At 46.6% G+C, this 20078-nt stretch overlaps 1 protein-coding gene across 3 annotated transcripts in view; it reads left to right on the top strand.

Annotated features, from left to right (window-relative positions):
• Positions 1-301: 301 nt before the first annotated feature.
• The window catches only part of LOC106641087 (agrin), a 199034-nt gene continuing 179257 nt past the window's right edge, over positions 302-20078 (top strand). The window contains exons 1-3 of one of the 3 annotated variants that reach the window (XM_089591901.1): positions 302-876; positions 937-1733; positions 9896-9931. In XM_089591901.1, the coding sequence (XP_089448027.1) occupies positions 344-876; positions 937-1733; positions 9896-9931 (1366 nt within the window). In that variant the 5' untranslated portion in view covers positions 302-343. Of the gene's footprint in view, positions 877-936; positions 1734-9895; positions 9932-20078 lie in introns of those variants that run through there. The other 2 variants (XM_089591902.1, XM_089591903.1) reach the window with 2 other exon arrangements.

The following is a 20078-nucleotide window of genomic DNA, read 5'->3' on the forward strand; positions in this document are numbered from 1 at the left end:
GCTGAATTAATTCAACGAGCAACTTTTCTCCCTGTGTATGTATACGCGATAGCCCCACCCATACGTATCCCTTCCAACGATAAACCACCCACGCGATTAACCAATAATGTACTAACATTTCTTCTGTCTCTCCGATTTCAGGATCACCGATCTCTCCTCTACTCACCGCCTATACTAACAACGCGACTCAACTACTAACCTACTAACCGCTAGCAAAGTTGATAAAACCGAGACAGGTGCAACATCACACCTATACCAGTTGTATGTATGAAAAGAAAACGCGGATCAAGGGTGAGGAAAAGGGTGGAGATAAGCCAGACGGCGATCATGCCAATGGTGGAAAATGCGCCGAACGAGCAGCACGGGCCTGAGACTGGACCTGACGGAGAACACCCCAGATAGCTCGCTCGGTGGCTCAGCACGTCTGCCCAGTCTCGTGGTCGAGCATGCCAACGCCACCACCACCGGTCCACGTAACCACCTAGATCGGCATAATCAGCAGCAGTACGGGCCGGGGGAGCTTTTGAACAGCAAGCTGCCCAACGTGGTCGAGGGCTCGATGGACTATGGCAGCGGCGAGCGCAGGGCCTCGCGCTACCTCGCCGACTACGACCCCGCGGCTCTCAATGGCCCGAGCCCCCTCAAGTCCATCTACCACCGCCACCAGGAGTCCGCCATGCTCAACAATTACGGGCTCGTCGAGAGCGGCGGTTACCTCGAACGGGCTTACCACCCGGTGGCCGCCCAGGCCTACGAGCCGGCCGAGGGCAACAACCATCACCACCAGCGCATCTACCCGGAGGAGGTGGGGACTTCGAGGTACGGCAGACCCGAGAGGACCTACCAAGAGTCGGACCTCGACGCTCCGTACCAGGAGCAACCGGCCAAGCCATCCACCCGGATGATCTCGTACGCGGTCGACCCGAGCCAGGATAGCACGAGGCGCTACTCCCGCGACCTCACCGACTACGAGTACGCCCGCTACGCCGAGGAGACCCTTAAACTCGAGCCGAAAAAGCCCTGCAGTAAAGTCACGTACGAGGTGGTGACGCCGGCCAGCACCGGCTACGAGTCTGGCGTCAAGACCAACAGCCGCGAGCCGGACTACGAGCTGGCGGCCTACGACAAGTACCACTCGGTCGGCAAGGCTTACGGCACCCTGCCCCGTTACACGGAGTCCTCCGGGGGACCGGCCACGGCCGTACCCGTGGATTACGAGCGCGACGAGTCGGTGGTGGCCGGCAATCACCATCCACGGGGCTACGAGACGATGGGCCGGCCGGCCAAGCAGTACGAGCTGACCACGTCGAGGAGTTACGAGCGAACGGGGAGATACGGGACGGCGGAGGGTGGCAACGGGAACCTCAAGACCTTGGCCGAGGGCTCGGGTGGTTACGGGCGGAAGGGCGCCGGGGAGGAGGGCACGGCGCCGGAGAAGATGAACGGCTACAGGAAGAACAACTTCGAGGCGTACGGGGTGTACGCCCAGGAGCCCGAGGACGACCACGGCTTCGCGCCGGATAAGGCCAAAAGTGCGGCTCCCCGGTACACGTACAAGGGGGTCGTGGTTAACGCGAGCGGCGAGTCGAGCGTCGTCAAGCAGAAGAGGGCCAAAGAGGCCGCACGGACGGATGGTGGGAATCCGTGGTGCAAGCCGACCATACTGCTCCTACTTCTCGTTCTCCTGGTCATTGTCTTTGTCTTTGTCGCTGGGATACTGCTGTACTTCAACTGTAAGTCGAATCTCTGACTTGGACTCATGCGTATAAGAGATACTTTTGGTTTTTCTTATCTTTTGCATGTGGATGTCGTACTGTTTGTGTTTGTGTTTGTGTTTTTTTTTTTTTTTTTTTTGCAAATAGTAGTTGTAGTAAAATTTACAAATGATTACGTGTATAAAAAACGAAATAATCCAAATAATGTAATTGTTGCACGTGACTATTGAAATTCCAAATATGTATAGTCATCCCACTGAACGATAACGAGGTGCAAAGTTGGACCTGTCAATGGCCACTGAAAATTATGACCAATAAAAGACGAAAACGTGAACTCGAGTGTAGCCCAACAGAGTAGCACCGTTAAATCCAAAGTTTCCCAAAAGGACATCTCAAATCCATTTACTGGGCGTGTGTAACAACTCTTCCGTCAAGCCCTACACGTACCACGGACATGAGGCAACGGTCCCTTAATAGCACTTGGAGATCGACGATGATTATTTACAACTGTCCCGCGAGTCAGTCTTTCTCGGGCATCCCCATCCTTGGTTATACGTGTATATACACACACACACGATACAGTTTCCATCCCACAGTCAGTATGGGATATACGAGCGGCCAGACAATGCCGACACGTGCCGGCGATACGTTAACCGACGACACGGCCCCTCGCCCGTGGGGGTGCGAGACCCGCGCGCCAGTTTTATGTGTTGAATTTGACATGCCCGGCACGTAGGAAACTTCCCGCTGGTGATATTGTTCGGCTGGAATTACAATGCGTCGACTGCTCGTAAAGACCGAGAGGAGAAAGGATATCGGCAGGGTGTACGTATACGTGTGTGGCTGATAAAACGAGCAGGGGAGAGAGAGAGAAAATTTTACCAAGGAATCGGCGTCCACTGAGTATATCCTGACTCGTCCTTCGGTGGATGCTTGTATTACTGTTGCACGCAAAGTTAATTGCCGAAACTATTTTTCCGACCCGGTGCAAATTTTCTCGACTAATACCTTTGCGCTCGACATTTTTCACCAAGGCTCAATCCGGTTTTGGAACAAAAACGCGAGAAGTCCTCGAGGCTGTAACGGAGGCCGAATCCTCTTACCGAGTGCAACTTTGCTGGGACACGGCTTGTTATAGGTACCAGCCGCTGTTAATTCCCTTTGGCTCTAATCGTCCCAAACAGTCCGGGTGGCCCCGAACAGCGCGTAGATGGAAAATAATCCACCAGTGTTCTCGGGCTTTGCCGGAAAAGTCGAAAGAGCGACGCTCCATTGGATCCGATTATTGCCGCGGCGTCCCCGTATTTTCCCTCGGCTTAGCCGCTCCGTGTGGAAATCAAACGGGCCAACGTGGCCCTTCTCTGCCCCCCCCCCCCGAAGCCTCCGTTGCATCCAAAAAAAAAAAGGAGAGTGATGGAGAAAAAGGCAGACAACTCGGTTTATTTGCCCGAGGAGGGGGAGGAGTTTTCACCTGAACGAACCGCAATCAGTCTCGGCATTGTCCTTTCCGATGTTGGTGCTTTTTTTCCCTCATGGACAGGAGGAGTTGGTTCGCCGGACGGACTGAGCCGTTGTTCCAGATTTTCCGGGGGATTTTCGGGAATTCGATTTGGTAGCACGCTGGCGGAGGACTCTTTCCGAGGGCCGCGATCCACCGTGTCGTCCTCGTGCGTGGACCCTCTTTTTTTTTGGGGGGGGGGGGGATTTGAACCGTCAGCGTTTTTTTCCATTCGTTGGGAAACGCGTCGGACGAAATTGTAATAATTGGCAAACTGACGTGACGATTTCCATGCCCGTCCTAATGATGGTCGTGCCGATCGCTACATGGACCCCTGGGGGGTGGGGGGAATGAATTGCAAAGTCGATTTGACGCTGGAAACGCGACTTGAAATTTTCAGGAGGCCTCTGGTGAATTGGACGGGTGGAAGGTGGTAATCGAATGTATCTGGGTATCGGGTCGTTTTTCCAGCTCTGGCGTCTCCACGCTCATGGTTGACGGAGGACGTCCATTTGAGTGATAATGGTGTTGCATAGCATTTTTTTGGATTTATGCGGTATCATGTTTTGAAGGGAAATCCATAAACACTTTTTAATCCCATTGAATTTGCGACGGTGAAGAAGAAACTCTATATACTTCCAAAGTCTGACGCGATGAAAGGGTGCATTGTTGTTTGATAATTGGCGAGCCGCACCCTATTGTCCGAGTCTTTATTCATTTTCATTCATTACCCTTTCCATGAATTCGTAAGCTCATCGTTGAGGTACAGTATATGCATCTCCAAGCCTCTTATTTTCATTGAATAATAAATACACCGCCAAGTGATGGAAAGCCTTCTAAAGAATAACTTGGAAAATAAATTGCGACGAACCTCTATCGTCCGGTCAACTGGGTTATTTAGCTCTTGGAACAAACTTACTTTGCTCAGCAAAAAGTCCCCGTAAAGGGACCAGAGATCACAGAGGGCTGGAAAGCACGGCTGGTTAAAAGTGAATTTTGACGCTGCCCAGCGACGGTCACTCCCCTTTGAGTGAGAGTCAATTACGAGGCTTTTTATCGTGCTCCCTTGGTTTACCCCATCCTTGGCTAATAGCTGCTCTCAGCCAGGTAAACTCGGCTTGTAATTCACCTACGCACGAATATCAACCCCACCCTCGCTCGTTTATCTTCTCGCTTTTTTTTTTTTCCGTGTGATTAAAGCGATTTCATAGAGAAAATCCTCACCTCCGATCTGGTATCAGTCCCAGTCAGTAAGTGTGCAATGTTTTCCTCCCTTCGAGTTGCCTGCTCTCATTTTCCCCTTCCCATCTTAATGCAAGATAATACTCCTAAAACCATCGTCGTCGTCGACACAGCATCAGCTCCGCTGCCTTGCAATTTCAAGTAGTTAAGGAACGTTTACGGCAGCCGACAAATTGCAGAGCACCTTCGCCCCGCCGCGACAGGCTTAGCTTTCCCTCCTGCGCCTCGAGACCCCCCCGTTACGTGTACACACGGGTATATGTACATATATACCTCGGAGCCGGCGGCGCGCTCTGCTCGCAATTCAGTCATTACCTGGAGATTCAATTTCACCTAGGCTGCGTACGTGGCGCGATGGTTTACGCAGCCGCTTGGAAGGGAAGTGCCGGGCTATCTCTCCCCCTTTTTTTGTTTCGCCTAACTCTTTATACTTGTTTTGCACCAACAGGATAGTTTATATGTACGAGTAAAATCAGGAAATAATGATCAGATCAAATTTAGACCTAAGATTGGTAAATGAACAATAATATGATAAGGATCGAGCAATCCGAGAGCCTTAATGGCCCACTGAAACGGGAGAAAGGTGAAATCGCGAGGCACCGCTAACGACTGTAACAACGCTTTGTGCCACAACAGTACCCCTCCCCCGGCTTTTTGTTCCTTACCTCTCGGAAAGATATAGCGTGTACAATTTCTCCGGCTCTGGATCCTCCGAGCTGCGAGGGAGGGGGGGGGGGAGTCCTTGTTAGCGATTGTTCCCGACCGAGTTATCGGTTCGAGTTTCCGCTCGTGGAAAAGAGAGGCTTTCCTTCGCGGCTCGTTTCAGGTGTCTCGGGAGATGCCGAGGGTTGCATTTTTCGGTGGAAACAAAAACGACGGTGCATCCATCATCGTTAGAAAGTATACGCGTAGGATGAAAAAAACTTGCATCTCGTGAGAGCTTGGACAATCCATCACGCGATTCCCATTAATTTGTCAACTATTCGTAAAATCCAGTCCACGAACTCGAGGGTTGAAAAACGCAGCTTCGCGCACTCGCGAAAAGGCACCAGTACCCCGGAATTCAAAAGGGGAGGGGCGAGGAAGATCCAGGCACGTGCGTCGCGCGTAAAATGAAAGATCCCTCCAGACGCACCTACACGCCACACGTACACACCGCAACAGATGCACAAGAAACAGATGAAGAAGAAGAAGAAGCTTACGCGCGCATATTCTCCCGGTGGAGCGGGAAGCCGAGCTTCCAGTATGTGAGGCACGTGTTCGCGTCTGCCTCCGTGGGAGCACGAGTTTCTCCATTTCATCCTCATTCTCGGAAATATGTAGTCCGGGGTGGAAGGCGAGCTTCAGTCAGGAGTAACGCGAAGGAGAGCCAAGACGTTCGTTCACGTCAGACAAATGCACGCGGCGAGGGGCGCGGCTGACTGGATTATAAGGACACACCTCACACGGTTCATATTGGAGCTTGGCTATGTGCTGCTTCCTCTCACTCGCCTCGTTTTACATCGAGGATCGATTAATTTTATACTGTCCCTCTGATATTCATCGCATATATACCTACTCATTAAAACTGCGCGTTGTTTTATACATTCAGCGTATCCTCACTTGTGCATGCAAACTTATCTTCGTATCAGCCAACCGGAAGGGGAGAAATGTACGACGGGCGTGTTTATGCGAGCGATTGGAATATCATCGTACGTCTCGCTCTCTCTCTCTCTCTCAGGCACGGGTTGCAAATAAATTATACCCTCCCGGGTGGTTCGCTGTGGAGATGTGAGTGAGGAGCCGTGCGAGGGCTCGCGTGCTTCAAGTATAAAGATCGTTACAATTACATATTTGCCTTTAGTTTTGCTTGATTAGACGTTCATGCAAGGATGAGCCTTTTTCGAGATTGTTTGCCCTCCGATATGATAGTTACCTCGTACAACGTGCTTATTATATCTAAATGGGTGCCATGTGATTTTTTACGGTAGGTTTTATCATTCTAGTGTATGAATCGGATTCAGGTACGTTTAACGGGTTATTGTGGCGTTTTTAACGTCGAATACATGAATTTCAGGCTCGTCTGACCGAATACTGATTTGTACTACTGGATGGCATATTTATCGGTATGATGGAGTTTACATAGACTCTTGTAACGTGTAAGATAATTTGGTGTGGCTGACCAAATACTGATCAATACTACTCAAGATACGTACTACTGCCAATGTAAACTTTTGATGACGGCTGACGGGATACTGATCCTCACTACTGAGTTTATGTTTGCTGTGTTCACTTTCTATCAACTATGTAACGCAAAAAATGTTATTGCGTTAATGAATATATATTAAATCAAGTTATTCATGTGTTTATTAAAGTGCAACATCTCAAGTGGGATGTAAAATTTTTCATCAACGAGTGGAAAATACATGACTCATCTAGGTATAATAAAATCAATCAAGCATTTTTTTTTACTCACACTCCTATAGGTGCAGGAAAAGAGGTGATAATCCGAGCGACTCCACAGGTGGCAAAAGTAAAGATCGGCCACACGTCGGACCATCCGTCGCCTCCGTTGCAATTAGAAGTACGGTAGCTCGGCTGTCGCGAGAATCTCTCCTCTTTCACGGCTTCTTCGGCTCGACAAGTCGAATTACGTGCGACTTAATGGAATTTTGTAGTGGCTGTGCGCCTCCACCTCTGACCTGTGTACCAGATGTATCAGCACCTGTTGTATGATGGAAAAAAAAGATATGGGAAAAATAAATATTGAATCGCACTGAATGATTGATACTTGTGTCGCTGATCAAATAAACAAGGATGACTGGTCAAGTTTTTGTTTTTCCACCTTCGAGAACGCGTCATTCGACCCACGTTGCGTAGACTGATGAGTTTGGGAAATAGACGATTCGGTCGGGGGCACTGTAGATGCCTCAGGTTCACCAGTTCACCACTGTTGGTATGAGCACGCATGGATGCGCGAGAGTGAGTGTACCTAATGGTATATATGCAAATTTGCTTTTCACGCATTATCACGAGGGGTTCCGCTTGTCAATCAATCAGCCTTGGGGCTAATGGAGCTACTGCGTGTGTATACAATTGTTTATGAAAATTTTTGTAAAGCTGCTTGAATTTCAAACAAACGTGAGATAGAGAATTAAAATTACAAGTATTTAGGTATTGTGATAGAAAAAATACGAGTTCTTTGGCAGAATACAGTTCAAGAAACGTCAGTGTCGTGAAAAACTTGCAGCTCATATTGTTGAGCGTAAAATTTTTTTCCTCCAACTGAAGAACAGACAAAACCAATCAGCACAAGTGTGCATAAAACCGGGGCGTGTCAGAGAGGACGAGGACTAAAAATTTCCATATAACTCAGTGACGTCTGCTCGGCACATGTGTGCGCACAGGCGCGTATAACTCTTGGGATAAAATCTGGACTGGGTAGGGGAGGGGGTGGGGGCAAGAAGAGCCGTTACAGGAGAAACGTGATCGCGAATCTCGGGGTAGAAAAGTTTCCTCATTTTTCACAGACCCGGATAGTCCAAAGTTTCTCTCACCCACCGCGAGCTCGTACCAGCTCCATTGAAATATAGAGAAAATCAATCGCTCGCCCAGGAACAATACGCGGCTGCCGCTCTCTGCTCTTCCTATACTCCCCCCCCCTCCACAACTGCATTTTCGCACGCATACATACTCACGAGCGTCAGCTTTCTACCTCTTTTTGGTTTTTTTATTTCTACCCCCAACCCCCTGCCCCTTTTTCTCTGTTCGGACTTTTTGTTCGGCTCGTTTCTCCTTTCCTGACTGCTTATCGTGTCTGGTATATCTTCCGACTTGTTCGAGCTTGTAAAAACTTGGAGCTTTCTGTGACTTGTTTTATGCGCCTATGGCAGGTCTGTTGATTTTAGCAGTATTTGCTACGTATCGTTTCCCACGAGAATGCAAATCAAGCCAAAGTGGACCCGTCGTACGAATAAAAATGTCCAATGCGATCCGGCATTTCTGCAGCTGCTCGTTGTTTCCGTACATCAAGACATGCGATAAGTAGCTCAAGAGCCCCGTACACTACTCCACACCCGTTTAATTACGAAGGCAAAGCTGTTCGCGTGGTACAATTTGTATGATTAGTTGCCCCTCAACGCCCAACTGGCTCTCTGATAATGAGAAACGCGAATAAGTAGTGCGTGTCAGAGTATGGTTAGACACCCGTCCAACGAGTACAAAGACGGACGAATCAAGTTTTTCGCCTCTTCAGATATTTGTCAGCCGAAAAACAAAATCATTGTGTTTACCCCGTCGCTTGTTGTACGTATAGACTGTGCGTGTTATACGCACTCGTGCGATACGAGTATCTCTCTCTCTCTCTTTTTCTCTGGGATTCCATCCGATTTCGTTCATTGGCAAACTTCTAATTATTTTCCGACGCGCCCGTGCCTCCTTTCTTCTCGCTAATGGATTCCGAGGGACGGATAATTAAAAGTTGGTCCATGTACATGTCGCACGTGTTGTCTTTCTCACGTGTATAGGTCGCGTCACGTCGCGCGTGTATGAATGTACTCGCGTAAATCCGCCCACACGCACACGTGGGTATTACCATTGAAAAGTTCGTTTGGTTGTGTTCACCCTCGTTCCCAATCCCTCTCGGTTCGTGCGTTTTTTTTAAAAGCCGATTCTGAATGAGACATTTCGTGTCACGTGTCAGCGCTCGCGTACATATTGACGTGAGGGACCCCTCCGAGAATCACCGTTCTATTACCATTATGGTTCCAGCGTTTTTTTTTTTTTTTTTTTTTTTTTTTTTTTCGTAAAATTGTTGAATTGAAATATGATAATATATACGTGTGAACGACTATCTTGATTGAGAATCGGGCGATTCAAATGGCCTCGTGTAGAAGCAACCCTCGATGGTCGGGCACCAAAAGAAAATTTACGTTCATGCTCGTATAACCATGTGTATGGATATGCTGATTTTTACGTCTCCACGTCACAGGACGTAAAGTCAGCAGGAGAAAAGCCAAATTAAGGTCACGCTCCAGCCCCACGCGCAGACACAGCTCAGCAATATAATGGAGAAAATTAACGTGTCGCAACGCCGCGGCTCGAGACGACGACGACGACGACTTTTAATTACGTCGTTAACGCGCTCGCCACTCCGCTGCCCCATATTTTTCGAGTCCGACTCCTTCTCCCCTTCGTTATTATCATCATTACTATTTTTTTACTCGTACGCTTTCACGTATGCATGTGGTTGCAACTTTTTTTTTTTTTTCAACCCAAAAAGGGAGATCAAGTTACGCTTGAGTTTGTAAACTAGTCGGTACGCCCGATATATGTATACTCAAAGAGTAAGTTTCACAACACAGTATATTATAACTAAGGTACTCCATACTGAATGTTTGTACACCAAAAAATGCATACACCCGGACAAACTAATAATCCACGCTCGTTTTATTTGTTCCAGACATGACCTACAAGCCACGTCATCCCGTTATCGAGGGTAAGTACCGCACCCCATCACCTTTCTCGTCGATAATCCGCGAAATGGATGGCTCTGTCCTCGCTGCGTTTATGTGGACGCCGCTGGCTTTGTGCGACGCGTCGAGAAGGAGGAGGGAGAAAGCGCGGCGTGAAATTCGGGGATAATTATCGTTTCCAGGGACCGTATCCAAAATCCGTCGGATGAAGCTACGGGACCGCGAATAATAACTTTGGGACCGAACGGGCAGAGAGGGTGGTGGGGTCACGCGCAAGTTTCGTCAAAAGCCTTTGGCGTGAGCGGCATAACTCAATCAAATCGAACTCCCGTCAGGGTCTCGCGGTGCGAGTAGTTTTGGGGTGGGTGGGTTGTTTAGGAAGATAGTCGCATCCACCGGATCGAGTCGCTCGAAGCATCATAGCTATAACTGGAATCGTTTCAGTTATCGCACATGGGCCGGCTGGTTTGAATTATTTTTAGGGGTGACGCGTCAAACAACATTTCACCCAATCATACGTTGCAATGAACCGAAAATTAAATTGTTCACTAGCTATCGTAAGGTTTTAATTCATAAGATTTCTTCAAACTTTTAGATAAACCTTTGCACGCATGAAAATTGTATCACTTGGATTATGAGCTAAAGAGATAACAGGTTACTGTATCATCGCATTAGGACACACTAAAAATATATAGCTCATATAATAATAATAATAATAATAATAATAATAATAATAATAATAATAATAATAATAATAATAATAATAATAAATGTATTAAAAGGAGTCAGCTGATGATTATTTTGGCTGAGACCCCCGTGATAAGCAGTAGTCCGGTTCAACAACCCTCGCACCATCAAAAGGCTCGCGTCGTTCGTTACATGCGCCCATTCGCTCCCCTTGCCCCGTGCGCAAACACACACGCCCCAAGTGGTAGAAATAGTGCATGCAAGCGATATCGTCAAAAGCAGAGGGAGAAGGGGGAAGCCCAGTACACAGTGTCTGGCCGCCGTTGTTTGGCTAACCCCATTCGCGAGGCCAATAATTAACAAAGCACCGACAGCGACTTTGCCCCGCTCGCGTTAAACCGACGACATTCGAACATGATGTATGCCATTCATCGGCTCCCCCGTTCTCTTGATCCTCTCCCGCACCTTTAATCATTATATTGGAGCCACGGGCTGTTTCGAGAGAGAAAAAGGGGGGCAAAGAGACAGAAAGATAATGGAGCCGTGTTGTTCCGGGAAGATGTTGGTGGTGTTTTTTTTTTTTTCCTCGTACAGAGATTGCCTTGGCCGTTTAATTAAATAAAGTGTTAAGTGTTACAGCAACAACTTCGTGCTGCGTTTGGCCCCTCCTTTCCGCGTTTTCGGTAAATGTAATTAGATGCGCATAGCAGATGAGACTACTCGCTTCAGCGTGAACGGAGATAGCGCCGAGGATCTTTAATTAGTGAACTTCTTTCCTCCCCCACTTTTTTCTCTCCCTCTATCTATCTGGCGGTGTTTTTGAGCGATTTTCATAAGCTCTTGGCAAAATAAACTTGCTTCAACTAACTTTCCGAGGTGAAATTTTTTTTTTTTTTTTCAAAGCCTCCCCTCGTCTTTCACTCCATGGTTAAGCGGAAATTTTCTCAACCCGAGCGATCTTTCAATTAAAAACAGCTCATCCGATACGAAACAGTTGCGTACACGTCACTTTACTTTTTGGGTCGTGCATCGAGTAAAAGATACGAATCGGTGTTGCTGGGACCTGTGACGAGTTCAAGGGTAGTTTGGTACGTTTTATTTACCATACATTATAAAAATCGCAAATAAAAAAATGTAAAATAAGCATTATCCGCACAGTCGTGCCAACAGTGTACGCAGACCGACAATATTTTCGCAAGCGAGGGTGAAGCGGCTTCTCTCTGCTTACTATCGATCACCAACAAATTTGTCCGAGCGCCGGTTCCGTTTCTTTTTTCTTCCTCCCCCCCCCCACCTCTGGCGAGAAAAGAACAACCATAGAGATCCCATAGAGACGCGGGGTAAAAAAGATGCGCGCGCGAGGGAGAGCGCCCGGGTGGAAACTCTCTTGCGGAGGGATCGAATATTTATGAGCGGAAAAATAAATTCGGTCTACATCGGGAGCTGGGCGGCCGGACGGACGGGCGCGCCGCTGGTTTCCTGCGTGGTTCCCTTCCTCCAGCCCCGTTACACCTATACGTACGCGTGTGAAAGGGCTGGCGTGAAATATGCCCGGGCACATGGGTCAATTCTCGCTTACAGCCACGCCTTGGCTTTTTTTCTCCCGAACGGGTATGTGCCGAAGGGAGGGGGGGGCCACTTTTATCCTCGGTATTGCCCTTTTGCGCGCGCTAGTTTTTTTTTTCTTTTACGTGCGATCTGCATCGAAAATAAAAGCCAATCCAGTGGGGCTTAGCCCCCAGACGGTTCGCAGTTTTTCAGCCGAGTTTCTTTCCCTTCTGGGGTAGTTCTCGCGTTTGGGACTGTTAACACTGTGGCTCGAAAGTCCGACGTGAATTTGAAGGAGCTTCACACTTATAATAAATTCACTGTCCACTAATATTTTCGAGCGGAGGTGGGGGTGGATGAAAAAATTTCCAAGTAAAATTACAAAGTAACTTTGCGGTGAATTAAGCCAAGATGGGGTTTAGGGGTTGGGGGCGAGGAAAACAAAATTTAATCATGCAATTTTTCATCCAGCCAAGATTAGCCAAAGTTATCCGTCTGGATGATGGAGGTGCATCGGAGGCGATTAACCCCGGGTGGCTGGAGCTTTTAGAAACTTTTGGAACTTTCTTCGGAAAAATGTCAACGACGACAACACAAAACAAACTGCAACTTGCCGGGGAATTTTCAAACTACACCCCCGTGTAATAATTTGTTGCAGACGAAGCATCTCGCTTGTGAATTTTTTATTCGACTTCAGGACAATTTAAATTGAATTTATCGAAGTAACTATTATTTTTTCAAACAACAAAATAACCAATTCATCCAAAGTCGTTTCAAGATCTGAACCTTCGTCTACTTTATATAACCCTGCAAAAAATAGCCCATTGTCGATCACAAACAATCAAATCTAATCAAATTAAGTGTATGTTTTGACATTTCGATATAATAGTATAGGTTCTAAATTAAAAGAAAAAAAAGTAAAATCCATTAGACACCTGACAGCTCGCTAATCGTCAATTTTATCGGACAACGCACAGGACACTCGATCAACAAGCTGAAACAGTGTTTTTGACGAAATCCAGATGGTTGAACGGGAGAAAAAAAAGGGTTTAAACACTACCAAAATATTCCTCAGCGGAAGCAGGGAGGAAAGTTGGTGGTACGCAGCAGCGGTCGTTATAAATTGGCTCGTAGCATCAGCTCCTCTCTCTTTCCCCGTAGGTGTATGCCACGAAGCTAAAAGCGACGAAAAAAAAGACAGAGCACCACGATATAGGTTTAACAAAGTTTGGAAATATAAAAGCACGGGGGTAGGGATGGGAAGAGTTGACGTCCGGCAGGGCGAAAGAGAGACGATGGTGGGAAAAAAGGGTATGCGGGAGAGGGGGGAAGGGAGGGTTGGAGCTGAAAAAAGGAGAGTCGCTTCCCTCTGCATAAAAGCTTTTGAAATTCCTCGTGTCCTTGAAGTTCGAATTTACTAGCTCGGTCACGTCGAGGGGCCGCAAGGATTAACGGCCTCTCGCGGTGGGAGAACCACGCGCTTTCCACGGCACACTCAGCGGGGGAAGAGGAAAAAAAAAAAAATCAAGCGGCGCCGTTTAATTTATGATTTTTCGTTTCGTTTGGTTTTTCGCGAGCTGTGCCTATTCGAGGGGAAGAACAGAGAAATGTTGGAGCGAGAAGAATGGAAGAACAGGTACATACAAAAGTGCCGGGAACGAGCTTCGAAAGAAAAGTTTGTTTTTTTTTTGTTTTTTTTAAATCGCCATTCCGTACGCGTAGGCGAGTGTGGGCTCAAGTTTTCTGAAAGAACATTTCGCGGAAGTCAATGGTGCATTAGATCTTTTGTTCGAGTAGTACTGATTGGACAATGGAATAAATCTTGGCAAAAAAGGGATTGTAACTCGCTTTTTTACAGCGCCAGCTGCAAGCACAATAAAATTTTATACTAAAATTATTACTTTATTCATACAAGTAATCAATTACATACATAGTACGACTTAGGTTCGACTGTCCCCAAATCAGCCGCAAACGATATTCTATTTTTATTATTGATGTTTGCATGAAAATGTTTCATACATATTTTTTTTAACAAGTTAATATTTCAAATCGATTAAAACAAATGAAAAAATCGATGGTGGTCCTGAATTGACATCTTTTGGCATTACTGGTTGTTAGTTGCTGGCATCACCTACCCACCCTTTAACAGAAAAGGAAAGAATAAGTAAAAACACTCTTCCTCGAGCATACACTATATCTTTCACCTCTTTTTCATGCGAGCCCATCTGTTTCTCTCTCCCTTTTCCCATCAGTTATGCTCATCTTTTTCCACGCGTTCACGCACAAATGCGCTCCAGATCCTCCCGTCCTCTATACTATATCGTGGAACATTCGTTTCCGCTGATGTGTAACCTTTTAACAAAGAGTTCACGGTATAGACGTGTGCGCATATAACTACGGGAGTTAAGTTCGAGGGTATATACTTAAGCTTACCCTGGACCCGTCATTGTATGAATAGTGATTTTTGTTGAATCCTTAAAGAAATAAATTACGAATCCTTCATTGTTCATAGGGAAAGGCCGTGCTAATTAGCCGACGATATCTCGACAAAGTTACCGCGAAACCCATTATTCCTCAAAGAACGCTCTCTAATTGGGCCCTTCCAGCCACGCCGAGTTACATAATACACCGACATCGGTCTCCTTAAGCAACAAGTGCGCCATAATTGTTTCGCGCTCTCGAGATTTTTTTCTCGCACAGTGAGATTACCGGATTGAAAAAAAAAAAAAAAAAAGAAAAAAAACGTGTAAGCTTTTAATTAAATATCCCTCCATGTCGGACTTGCAGTCCGAGCCAAGAGAAACAGAGGAGGAAAACAACGAGAACGACAGAGAGAGGGATGGAGAAAAAGGAGCCAGAGTTATGAGAATAAAGTGGATTTTCGAGAAATAATACAGAGAACGAGAAAAAAAAGGTGCGCGAGACGGAAATACATTTATACATGTGCCCCGTACACGTGCCCGCACGAGAGTAAGGGGATGTGTGTGTGGGGGGGGGGGGGAGAAAAAATGAGAAAAAGTAGTCGCGAAGCACCTTGGAGATATAAAAGAAACGAGTGAGCCGGGGTGGCGGAAGGGGGGAGGGGGAGGAAGCTCGACAGAAAGCTGTGCGCTAGCTTTTAAATTTATGGAACGACGTACGTGGACTTCTTTTTAGATGGAAAATATATAAGAAACAGAGAAGCCGGGGTGGCAAGGAGGGGGGGGGGGTTAAAGACTCCGTGCGGAGGAGGAGGAAGAGAAACGAGAGCCAGACTTTGTAGTGGGAAGAATAGCAGCAGCAGCAGCGTTTCTAATCCCTTCATTAAAACATGTACTGTGTCGTCCGAGGGGGTGGAGAGAAAGTAGTGGGGGGATGAAAAAAGCTCGCCCTTACCGTTTCTCTATGTGTATACGATACAACTGTTGTACGGTGGAGGGCACTGATTGGGAGACTTAATTTCCGCTGTGGACTGTGTGCGAGGCTTGCGTTAAATCAATTAGAAAGGCTTCCGTGGCTCGAGGCAATCGCTATCCACTGTCTTGCTGGAGCGAAAAATGATTCAACGTAGAGTGAGTTTAACAAGTTATAAAAAATGAATTCAAAATGTAATCATACCCTTGATACATCCATTGTAGTATTTTGATGTCGAATCAAAGTGTATCAATGAAAATGTTATGAAGATCAAGAGAAAGAAAAACAGAATATCTGTTGAAACTTTTAATCAAATTCTTTACAACAGCTTTATTTTCTCTAACTATATACATCACCACTTTTTGTTGAAGACATCATTAATGAAGAGGAAAAAGAATGTATTACATTTTTAGAAAAGAACCATACTTTATGGTGAGTTTTTAAAAATTGTTGAAATAAATTTGCAAAAAAGTGACCGTTATTCATTGTATACTATGGTTTCGTAACTCGACACTCGATTCCGAGGAAGGACAAAAAAAAGGCACTGTCCACCTGTTACCGGTGAAATCGAAGATAACAAAGCACGTGGGACAAAAAAAAATGTGCGCACCATCACGACTACTTAATACTCCCGGTCCTCGTGGAACGAAATTGAATGGGTTCGCGCTCGAAACGCGATCGAAATAACGTTTGTCGAGGCTCCCTTTATACCTCCCCAACACAGTACAGCGCTCGCATACGACGACTGATACACACAACATTATTCCGTCTCCTCAGCGCGGAAGGTATAATTTTATTTTCACTCCAATCCTAAGGGTGCGTAACATTTTACGTGTACATACATCCGGCTCCTTTCAATATTTTTACCATCGATGCAGAAACGCAAAAGAAAAAAAATAAAGGGGGAGAGAAAGAAAACGAGATAAAGGGTGAGGGGGAAATTATTGGAAATCTCTTCTGGTTAGAGGAAAAATTTTATTTGAATATTTCCGCTCGACAATACGTTTTGCGCTCGATCCGGTTATGATACGACGTGCACGAAATTTTTCCCGGCTCCGTACATTGCCCCTCCATCCAAGCTCGCGATTATGTAGACGGAAAACCTCCCTTTCACTCCTCCCCGCTCCCTTTCAATACACTTCAGGATTGGATTCGCTCCCAACGTGAATCGCTCTTGGATATTTGTTTAACGAGAACCGAGAGGTCACTTTACCCGATGGAAAATAATTTTGTAAAAATCGATTCCCTCATTCATATTCAGTTAGTGCGTACACAATAATACTCATAAACTCTGATCTTACAGAATTTCGATAATTACAGCTGGGAATAAAAAACCACCCCCCGCATCGATTCAATCCATTTTTTTCAGTTTGCCATTCCTATTGATCCTCGTTGAAATTCTCACGGTGCATGAGCCCAAAAAACAAATGTACGCCAAATATGGGCCGCGACTATTTCTCCAAAAGCCCCGAAAAGCCCTCCTCCTTTTACCCTATATCCCCGTCGCCGTAAATCACGAGTGTCTCCCAATTTGACATAATATCGCAGCGTGTGTGTAACACGTCTTTTTTCCTCTTTTCACGCGTGCAAAACCCCAAGGTGTCGGGGATTCGCCTCACGTCGTCGATCAGAGTCATCATTCGTGATCCCCGACACCTTCTTCGACAATGCCCGTAAAAAGGGAAAAGCCATCGAATGGAATAAAGGCCCCTCGTGACTTGGACGTGATGACGAATTTACGATTCCGCCACCAGTTCCACGACAGCGGCGTCACTTTTCCCCGCTAATGGTATTCTGGCTCTTTCTTTTAGGACCCACACCTGTTTTTTTTTTGTTTTCCGCCAGTGTAGATCCGTTTGTGATGTACTTTTGCCAAAACACCCTTATCGAGTGCCAAAGTACCAAATCCAGAGGTGATTGGGGAGGACTACTTCATTAGAGCTGGTGGGCTTCCGGTGACGTTATACATGATGCCGACCTCGTTGATTGTTCCTACGTATGGTTCATGTAAGCTTGAAGAAAGGCACGAGTATGACCGTAATTGTTGGTCGAGAAAGAAAATGGTGGATTAAAATTTCATCGACTCCAGAACAACCCCTGATGGACTGAGCAAAACTCGCGTTATTCCAGCCCGTCGACCGCGTGTCGCAAGAGGCAGTTGAGCTACCCCTGTACCAGTTAAACTCTTGTGGTCACGAGGCTGTGACTGAAACACGATTCCCTCGGGCTCGGTCGTTGGTGAGATTTACGAACACCCGGACTCGATGCATCGCTCCGGGGCCTCCGCTGCCGCAGAGCTGTCCCTCTCCCGTGCACCATCTTATTCTTTGCGTCTCGAGCGGCCAACTCCCACCTCTAGCGCCTTCCATTATCTCTGGAGCCCTTCTTATCGGTATTTGTATCTATACGCACTACTTTTCTTTTGCTTGATTTTCATCCCCGCGGTATTTCATAGCTGTCGATGGTGCCGAGGGAATTTTTATGATTGCCGCGCCAGCCGCCGAGAAATCGAGTGATTTAACGAGTAATGGTGTCTTTATCGGTTTTCCCTCCCACGGATATTTATTGAAGCGTTACCTCAACTGAATAAAGAAGCGAAGGGTGTTTGTTAATGGCGTTGATCTTTTTATATTATTTTCACGTATAGGTGTAGCTCGTGAAAAAACAAATTAATCGCATTAAAAAGCGCGAAACGCGTCTTTCGGTCCTACTTTCGCTCGTCCAACGTCCCGCTTGGTAATCTTTCTCTTAATCCACTCGTATATATACCCGCGGCAAAAGGACGATTTTTTTCCCGCGCCAAGAACTTTTTCCATCCGGTCGGCGACGAGCGTCAGATGCTCTCCTTGACGGCAAAAGCGACGAGCGTTGGTAAGGGGAGGAAAAAAAAAGGAAGACGGATCCACGATGATTCATCGCTAAAACTTTCGAGATTTGCGCGCGATAAACTATTCAATTACAAAGTTTCGCTCCCCGCGGAGAGGGGGATCTCCGCGCTTTTTTTCCCCCTAGCGAGCTTTCGCAGGGACATTCAAAGCAGCTTATTCTCTTCAACTCTTCTCCTTCCTTATTTTTTAAGCTGGGAAGAAAAAAAAAAAAAAAAAAAAAAACTTTTACTTGAGTGAGTGAGGGGGGTGGAAAAAGGCCGCAAGGCGAAAGAATAGGCGCGCGCGTGGGGGCAAAGTAATTAAACGGCACGACAAAGACAAATGGCAACGATCTTAATTAAGTTTTCGCGACAGGACGAAAAGAAGGAGTCCCGGAGGCTGGAGGGGAAAATTAGAGACTGCAAAGTTTTTTTTCGCGTCATCCCGGGCCGCTCTCCAAAAGTCCGCTCGTTGGGCTTCAAAAGGACGCCCTCCTTAGCGAGCACACGGACGGACGAGATTGTTGTTTCGAGAGACGGATGTATACATTTATGGGAGAGTAGCTCGAGTGGGAAGGACGCCAAGCGCCATTCGAGAATTATTAACACTTGTGCTCGAGCTGAGAGGCGACTTTCTTTTGGAAGATTAATTCCACCCCGTTAATGGTTGTCCATTGTTATTACGGACGCTTGGCGGGAAAACTTTTCAGTGGAGGATGTCAATATTGCGTCAGACGTGGATTAAATGAGCACATTTTTTTTCCTAGGTCCCGCGGTAATAGGATCGAAAACCACGACAATCAAAGTTTCACTGGGAACCTTACGGGCAAATTGTGCCGCGAGTACACCTAAGCTGATTATTATTTATGCGGCAACCAGCTTTACTTTCCTCGTAATTGACTTGGCGATCTGTTCTAGTTTCGCAACAAATTAGCGCTCCGCAAAGTTTTGTCGCCGTTGCTTACAGGCTCGTACAAGTTGTACGTGATCTCATTACTCGTTCCTTTCATTACTTGCAAAATGGGTTCTTGGTTCAATAGAATTTCCACTAATCTCATTTAATACCAAACTGGGCCCAGAAAAAATTCTCAAATTCGAGCTTTACGTAATGTGTACTCGGACGAAGATCGAAATGGCATAGAAATGCAACACAAAGGTCCAGTGTGTTTTGAAAGGAACTAGGGTACACGCGTAGATTGCGTCCGATAGCGTTGGAGTGCTCTTGTTCGGATTGTTTTCTACCATCAAAAAGACTTTACTTTTGGAGTACGACGGGTACATGCAATTTCAAATATAAAAAAAGATTGAGACTTGGCTACAATACAATTTTGCAATACTACTAATGTACACAAATTACAGCTCGGCGAAAGCTTGCGCTTGAGTGCAAAAGCGTGGGCATGGTTGTTTACGATTGTTTTTATGACGCACCGCGGGGCAAAGAGGAGAAAAAAACCACGACTGTATACTGTAGCCACCTTTATCCAGCTCGTCCCTCTCCATCCGTTTTTTTTGTTCACGAGCTCCGGGCAATAGGCAGCAGTTCGTCAGCGAAAACGCTCTTTTATTTTCTTCCGCCCCCACCGAGGCTATTACGGGTCACGCTCGATCGCCCTGATGCGCCACTGACCCGCGCTCTTCTCTTTCCGTTCGCTTCTCCCTTCCAATGCTGTTTGTCT

Source organism: Copidosoma floridanum, unplaced genomic scaffold (genome assembly GCF_036245765.1).
Source record: "Copidosoma floridanum isolate Cflo_tuat_1 unplaced genomic scaffold, Cflo_Japanese_pri ptg000014l, whole genome shotgun sequence".
In the NCBI taxonomy this organism is placed as follows: Eukaryota; Metazoa; Arthropoda; class Insecta; order Hymenoptera; family Encyrtidae; genus Copidosoma; species Copidosoma floridanum.